General features: G+C 32.5%; 1 protein-coding gene across 1 annotated transcript; it reads left to right on the top strand.

Moving 5' to 3' along the window:
- Nucleotides 1–3,379: 3,379 nt before the first annotated feature.
- LOC134269334 (phosphoserine aminotransferase-like) lies at nucleotides 3,380–8,091 on the top strand. The gene is made up of 9 exons (XM_062751528.1): nucleotides 3,380–3,561; nucleotides 4,214–4,274; nucleotides 4,514–4,583; nucleotides 4,866–5,071; nucleotides 5,418–5,590; nucleotides 5,905–6,074; nucleotides 6,352–6,480; nucleotides 6,757–6,894; nucleotides 7,240–8,091. The coding sequence occupies exons 1-9, from the start codon at nucleotides 3,508–3,510 to the stop codon at nucleotides 7,361–7,363; spliced, it is 1,125 nt and encodes a 374-aa protein (XP_062607512.1). The 5' UTR covers nucleotides 3,380–3,507; the 3' UTR covers nucleotides 7,364–8,091.
- Nucleotides 8,092–8,431: the final 340 nt, after the last annotated feature.

The following is an 8,431-nucleotide window of genomic DNA, read 5'->3' as shown; positions in this document are numbered from 1 at the left end:
ACCATGTTAACTCTATTATACATTTTCATTGTACAAAACTCGAATTGTGGGAATTAAAAGTGATATGTTAAATAGATGTCCCATATTAGGAAAATTTTGACTACCAAATATGGTGACCTCCAAATATGGCGTTTCCATTCATTATACATGCAGAAAGCGTACTGTCACAGGACTCATATGTGACTTCTTTTTAAAATAGCAGAATATACTAAAAGTATTCAATGATCAGCAATATGATTGCAACCATATAGTTTTACAACAAATATGTTCACATGCAAAGGTTATAATTGCAACCTTATGGTTCACAACTAACATGAATTCATTAATGTACGTACAATTCATAAACAGGACTGACTCTAAACGATTACACGACTGTTGACGACTATAAGTTATATAATTTACTACGAGTCGCCGCGCCATATCCTCAAATATACTAGACAAGCATGCATACAAATAAACATTTCTATTGAATTATAATAAGCCGCGTGTAACAATTTTTTTAACAGGCTTTCAAAATATGCTTCAATATCAGAACTTTACTAGACTGTGTTAGTTTTGGAGAATCTCCCAGCTCTCAAGAACATATAGTTTTCATGTCCCCATTACATATCTGTCATAATAATACATTTTTATATCAATATTTTTTGTTTATATGTATAATTCTATGAAAGTATAAATAAATGTATGCATTTTATTGAAAATCTCTATGTAGTTGGAGAAGAAATATGACAAATTTTCCCACAAAGAATTGATGACAATGTGTTGATGAGATAAAAAACTTCAGCGGACATGCCGCCGCCATTTTGACTGAAATAAATGTTTTCAGCATGTTCAGTGTTTAATTTTACCAGTATGAATTTAATTATTATCATGATTATTTTTATATCTGAAGTTATATTCTTCTTTGTAAGTTTTGATCTGGTTCATTCACACACAAGTAACGGATATTACTATACAAGCTTACAATAGGATAAGACGTGTGCCATATTAGGAAGATTTCTTTGTCCAAATATGGTAGCCATGTTTCTTCCTAATATGGAACATGGTGGCGATTTGGTGTTTCATAACTGATTTTTATGATTTAGATAGTAAAATTTTATTTCAGTTGGTAAATGAATATAAAGCTATTTGATTTTACATAAAAACAAATTGAAATGAAGTCAAATTAGTACATTTTAAAAGATTGCATCACCCTTCCAGACTTGTTTACAAATTCCTAATATGGGCGAGTGACCTTCGATGTGCACCGAACCGTGAACTTGGCGAGACAGATGGCTACATGGCAGGCGGAAACATCGAAAACGAGGCCAAAGGAAGGAAATGTCGGTTATTCATGCCGAACATTTATGAATCAATTTCACTTTGAATTATAAACACTAATATTTGATGTACATCTGAAAATCAATATTTTGCTTTTTAATAGATTAATGTAACTTTATTGAGCTGCTTACATTAAGAATGATAATACACACGAGGACAATATTTATATAAGCATATTTAATGTGCCAGAGATTTCTGAATTCAGTAAATGTGCTTGAAATTAAATTTATTTGCATGTAATTTTGATGCACCAAATATTAAATGTTTATCATGCATATGTTTTGCTTCACCTGACATTTCCTCGAATTTGACATTTCTTAACAGGAAAACTGAAATATAAAATCTTAAAAATCAGAAAATGAGTATTGCGCGCACTAGATCACGCGCAGCCAATATGATCAGTCCTTTCCAAATAAGGTCAAGTAATCCTAATATGGGAGACGCCTAAAGCTATATATTCTTAATGACTTTAATGGAAGACTGGTTTTACACACATTTACTTATAGCGTCTTGTGTTCAATTCTGTAAGCTAAATGCATGGGTTTTGAATTAAAAAAAATAAAATCTTTCAAATTAAAACTTTAAACAAGTTAAAGTTAATTCCACAAGGGTTCGAAATTCAAAGTACATAAATTTATATATATACATAGATGTCTAAGCCTAAGGACCCAAACAAAACCATGTCCAAAGCAACTTTATAGTCAATAATATCTATATATACGAGTTGTTTTCAATGCAATTTCTTGAGAAACAGTATATCCAATTTAAGGAATTTAATTGACCTAGAAAAAAAGTGGACAGGTCATTCGAATTCGATCAAGGTAGAAATTTGTACATATTTCGGTCATTTACAAATTCACCACTTGAATAGCAAGGTCCAAAGTCCGTAGATTTCTCGTCTATATAAAATAGCTATTTTCGAAACGGTGCAACAGTGCATATAGAACATTGTATGAATACGGCAGTTCATTGAAGTGTACGGACTTTGAAATGTTCAGTTGCTACATGTATAAACGAATTAAATGCACGCCAATGGGCTGATCGATCTCTCTCTCTCTCTCTCTCTCTCTTCTCAAAATCTCTGTCTTCAGTACAAAAAGATATAAAGTAAGGTGAATAAATAAATGGATGCACAGTAAAATGAATTTTAATTTAAAACTGAAAGGTTCGCCTGTTAGGTATAGGGGGTTATAGGTGATTGATTTTAAGTGTTAATTGGGATTAACACTTGATTTATTTTTCCTCACTATAATTTCTCATTTTCGGTTTTCGGAAAGGACTGTTTGTAAATACTATTTTACAAAACTCAATCACAATAAAAATCGGGGGGGGGGGGGGGGGTAGAAAAATTGAAACGAACGAATTACCCTTTTAATGAATCTGATGCATGCATGGTGATTGAATAAAAATGATATTAAAAAAAAACCACAGTTTGCCATTTTCTTATAGTTATTGTTAAAACTGATTGAAATTTTATATTGATAAAAATTTAATAAGATGCATAAAATAATACATTTTATAAATAATAGATAATTATACAAAGCTAAATACATTGCATTTATACGCATTTCGATATCATTGATTGCATGTGAATGCATGACATGCATATATCGACCAAAAACAAATCAGTCAGTATAAAGTGTGCAATTTGACTCTTGAAAGCAGTAGTGGCATTTATTGTAGACGCTTGTTGTAATGTTAATATTCGAATAATATATTTCGATCTTCCATTGATTAATACAGCTTGATTGCATCATTACTCTTCATTCGCTTCATCATAAGGGGACATTAAAATGTTTAGATGATCTAGTGCTTTTTGAAATTCTGCATGAAATTTCTCTGCACTGTTTACATTTTACTCAAATTATTGTGGACATGAAGATCCATTTAAAAACACTGATTAATAAATGAAATGACCTATATTTACAATGTACTTGCATGTCTAGCTATTATGTCACAAAACAACATTCGCTTGAAACGTGGAACGACGGATGACCCCAGTCATCTCCATTCTGATTGGTCGACCTTTTGCCTCAGCCAATCACAACGCAGAGAGACCTTTCCGAATGGTATAAAATCTCACAGAGCCAAACTATCTTCCTCACTCGTTGTAAATCGAAATCCGAAGGGGATCGAAGTGAATAGTCAATCAAGAATACTCTTTAGCTTCAATAAGCGGAAACAATCATGGCGGAAAGAGTGATCAATTTTTCTGCCGGACCTGCAAAACTGCCAAGAAAGGTACAATTTACGCTATTTCTATATGTGCAAAGTGCAGGGCCACTGTGTAGTAAAATAATGTTATTTTTGGGAATTTTCCCCTTTAGCAGCAGCAAGGATAATGAGGACAGTTTTGAGAACATTATGAAAATTATTATATTTTTAAATATATGGTTAGTTTTACAAGGGGTAGTACTGAAAGAAAAAAATTATTTAATTATACACGGAGAAAAAAATGCATATTTTATCAAGACCTACAAAAAGATAAAATTGCGCACATCTAAAAGCCAAATTACATAAGGAAAAAAAAAAACTTCTGTTATTTTCTTTAAGCATATAAACTTTAGGGAAAATTTTTTTTTGAAATATTTTTTTTTAGATATCTATTATTAAATGAAAAATTGTGAAAATATTTTTTTTTTACTTAATATTTTAATTAATAAACTTCTTTATTTTTCTTAGTAATTGTGGTAATATTACTGCTCTTTTATTTTATTTTCTGACAACAAAAATCAATTTTGATGCTCTAACCACTGCATATGCAACCTCAGTCAACAAAAATTGGTCTTAATTTAATAAAAGAATCAATCAGTCTAACCAATTAATCAATATATTTTACACAACCTAATCATCAATGAGATAACAAGTATTCTAAATTAATTTTGATTGACAGGTGTTGGAGACCGCCCAGAAGGAAATGCTTAATTATAACAATACAGGAATCAGTGTCATGGGTGAGTATTAATTATATAATTACTCTAATTAACAATTTCGTCAACGTGTTAAAGAACTCAATATGTCGAGTAAATCTAGACGATTCAATTTTTGTGTTTTTAGTTTTTTTTCTCATGTCTCAGTCTGTTTGACCTGGGGACTATTAAAATGTATGTAATTTGCTCATAAAAAATTAATTTAAAAAAAAGCATTTATTTTTTTTTTGACACATCTCATAATTTTAATTTTCATATTTCAGAGCTAAGCCATAGATCAGCAGATTTTACAAAGATTATTAATGCTGCAGAGAGGAATGTTAGAGAATTATTGTAAGTTTTTAATTACCTCTACCAAACACAATTAAAATTATGTTTCTGAATCAATTGATTGTTTGAAATCATCATGATGGTACACACCCAAAAATCATAGATCCACCCTTGAACTTGCACAAAATTACATGTGGCTTACACATACTATATCCAATTTAAAAACATGTCTGTAATTTGTTTGAAATCATCGTGAAAGTTATAAACACCCCAAAAATCATAGATCCACCCCCTGAATTTGCACAAAGTTGGCCTATGGACTATAATCATTTCTTTTTATTTCAGAAATGTTCCAGATAACTACAAAGTCATATTCAAACAGGGGGGTGGTACTGGTCAATTTTCCGCGGTCCCCCTTAATCTGATGAACTTGGGACCTGCGGCTAAAGCTGACTACATCGTCACGGGGTCCTGGTCAGCTAAAGCTGCGAAGGAGGCTGAGAAATACGGAACTGTCAACCTTGTACTGCCTAAACTAGACTCTTATACATGTAAGTGAATACTCACTGACAGATAAAATTTCTTCGATAATTATTTGATATTTTAAACAACTTGGCAGGAGAATCATTAAATAATAAATTAGAATGCTCTATACTGTTGCAAAAGGAACTTTTATCGCAAAAGGAACTCTTGCGGACATTGCCAAATTTTTTTTAGGAGCATTTACTCATTAAACATGATTAAGAAGAAATTTGATTGTTGATATTTAGAAAGGTTACACAAATTGTTGAAAAAAGGTTTAACATTTAAACAGGAATTTAAGTGCAACTTGAGAAGTGTCACTTCAAAAAAGTGAAAAAAATTTTTTTTTTTAATAGTAAGGTTGATATTTTACAGATATTCCTGAAGCCAGTGAGTGGTCACTAAGCCCTGATGCTTCATACGTATATTACTGTTCTAATGAAACCATCCACGGAGTCGAGTTTCCAGATATCCCAGAAACCAACGGTGTTCCTCTAGTCTGTGATATGTCTTCCAATATTCTGTCCAAACCTATAGATGTTTCAAAGGTGAGCGTTTGTAACAATGATTTGCATAAAAATGTGTACAATAAACACAAAGTCCCTTTACAATTTTGAAGATTGGTTAGTTCCTGGAATCTCTCAGTGAGTTTATATTTGGTAGAAGGGGGAAGGGGGCATCTTATTAATTTAAAAAAAATGAATAAAACCTCAATTCCATTGTATAACTGGAAGGTTTCAAAAATGTTATTTTGTTGTTTGTAATGTGTTACAGTCTGGCTTTAAACTAATTTTATTAATAACCTTTGTAAGATACATGGAAAGATTTGAATATTAATTTTCTTGTTTGTATTTTGTTGCAGTTTGGTGTGATCTTTGCTGGTGCCCAGAAGAATATGGGCTGTGCGGGCGTGACACTAGTCATTGTCAGAGAGGATCTGCTGGGCAAGGCCATGCCCACGTGTCCCGTCACCATGGACTACAAAATCCAAGTGGGCAACAATTCCCTCTACAACACAGCGCCCACATACAAGTATGTTGATGTTTGATCTGCTACCATAAAGTGTTGGAAACCTTAGCCATCTCCTTCACTTTCACAATGAGTTGACTTGAATTTTTGTTGTGCACAATTTTATGTGAAAATAAAAATTTTGGCCCTCCCCCCCCAAAAAAATAATGTATATTTCTTTCTTTCCTTTTTTTTCTTGGTAATTTTAATATACAACTTAATAATTTCAGAATATATCATAAGATTTATATGTGCGTCATTTAGTTCCGAGTTTGACGTTTTATGTTTCGATTTTTTTCAGTATCTACATCCTTGGTCTAGTCCTACAGTGGGTAAAGGATGAGGGTGGTGTTCAAAAAATGGCAGAAAACTCTAAACAGAAGTCAGAGGCAGTGTACAACATGATAGAAAAATCTAACGGATTCTACCAGTAAGGGCTCTTAATAATAATCAAACCTCCAACCTACAACAGGAAGTCCTTAAGTCTTCTCAAGTTTGTTTTATCTTTTGAAACATATAAATTTGCTTCTGTTTGTAGTGTCAGAGGCATGGAAATTATATTGAAGAAAGATTATTTATATCTATCTGTGAATATCATAGTTTTCAGCTTTTTGGGGGGTTGGAATTGAGGTCTCAAGTTTGAGATAAATCTGCACTTCTGTCATCATTTGACATTAATTTAAATCATCTGGATTTTTTTCTGCAGTGCTACAGTGGAGCCTCACTGTCGGAGTCGGATGAACGCTCCGTTCAGAATCGGGGGACCAGATGGGGACGAAACTCTGGAAAAGAAATTCTTAGAAGAGGCCAGCAAGAAGGGCATGATTCAACTCAAAGGACACAGGTAAGAGTCCGAGTTATTAGATGTTAAAGGTCAAAGGTTGAGGTCTTCCAGAGGGTTAAAGGTCAGAGTTATTAGATGTTAAAGGTACAAAAGTCTTCCAGAGTCCAGAGGGTAACGTCTTATTAAGTAAAAATGGGGGGGGGGTGTTATTGACCAGGGAACAAACAACTTGCAATTTTCAACAAAGACTTGCATTGACATTTTTTACCTTTCTTAGAATATAAATGTTTACAATATCATTCAAATTTATTTATGATGTCAGTTTTAAAGCAGATTCCCAATGATTCACACAGTAAAGTAAGAATTAATCCTCAGTAATTTTGTATTTTATTTTTTGCTCTACAGGTCAGTAGGAGGAATCCGAGCCTCGCTATACAACGCGCTCTCTCTACAAGAAGCCAACCTCCTAGTCAGCTTCATGCAGGAGTTCTACATCCAACACAAGTCCATAACCTCATGTCAAGGTTAAATTAAGCTCATCTGACCTCAGGGTCAAGGACAGGTCACACAAAAATATTTCAGCCTTGAGATTAATGCATGTTAGGTCAAGATGTTTATAGAAAAAGGCATTATATTTATATGTTGACATTCCCTAGTGCTAGGTCCTGTGTATTTTGTACAAATTGAAATTTGGGACCAGGCTCAATAGATAATGCATTTTCTACACAATATTAAGCCTTGGGGGCTGTTATATATGCAATTTGACATTAATATTGAGCTCACTTAGGGTATTATATGCAATGATATACTCGAACAAATTTCTTTTATTTATTGTATTGGCATTTTATTTTGTTTTGAATTGTACCTTTTTTAAAATAATTTGCAGATTTTTAAAACAGATATATTGTTACAAAGCCAAAGAGAGATATTTACTGTGCATTAACATTACTCTTTATTGTGAATACACATGTTATGTGAGTTGATCTGAATGAATGCTAAAACTTAAGTGAATAATGCGTGAAAGTTAATTGCTTTGTTGAAAGATTGTATTTGAGAGCATTTTGAATGAATTTTCATAGTTTTATCATGATTCCCATTTCCTCCATATTGTATAATATCCATGATGTGTGTTTGGTATAGAATGTCTGAGATGAATGAAAGGCCAGATATATTATTTTGACATGCCACGATCAAATTTACTTTGTTTTTGTATTGTTGAATTATATTGTGGTTGTACGGTTCTTAAAAATGAATATTAGACCCTTGTTTTTCTAGGGTCTTTAATAAAAGTAGACAACATTAAAACAAGTTTTGTATTTGCTATGTTTTGGGGGTCATTACCAAACATCTCAAAGAGCTCTTGAACTACTGTAAACCAACTATAATTCGCATGCAAGAATTCATGAATACTAATCACATCGAACCAATCATTTTGCTTAGTATTTGTGGAAAAATAATTCCTCAGTCATGAAATTAATCGTCCCGGATTGATTTCAGATAGAAAAACTGCAAATAAAAGATATTGCGAATAATAGTTGGTTTACAGTAAATTGTACTGTACAAACTGTGATGTTGCCAGTCAACGAAAAAAACGTAG

Source organism: Saccostrea cucullata, unplaced genomic scaffold (assembly GCF_032062105.1).
Source record: "Saccostrea cucullata isolate Sc308-1 unplaced genomic scaffold, CSIRO_AGI_Scuc_v1 ctg770, whole genome shotgun sequence".
In the NCBI taxonomy this organism is placed as follows: domain Eukaryota; kingdom Metazoa; phylum Mollusca; class Bivalvia; order Ostreida; family Ostreidae; genus Saccostrea; species Saccostrea cuccullata.
This window is presented reverse-complemented; position numbering and strand designations above follow the sequence as displayed.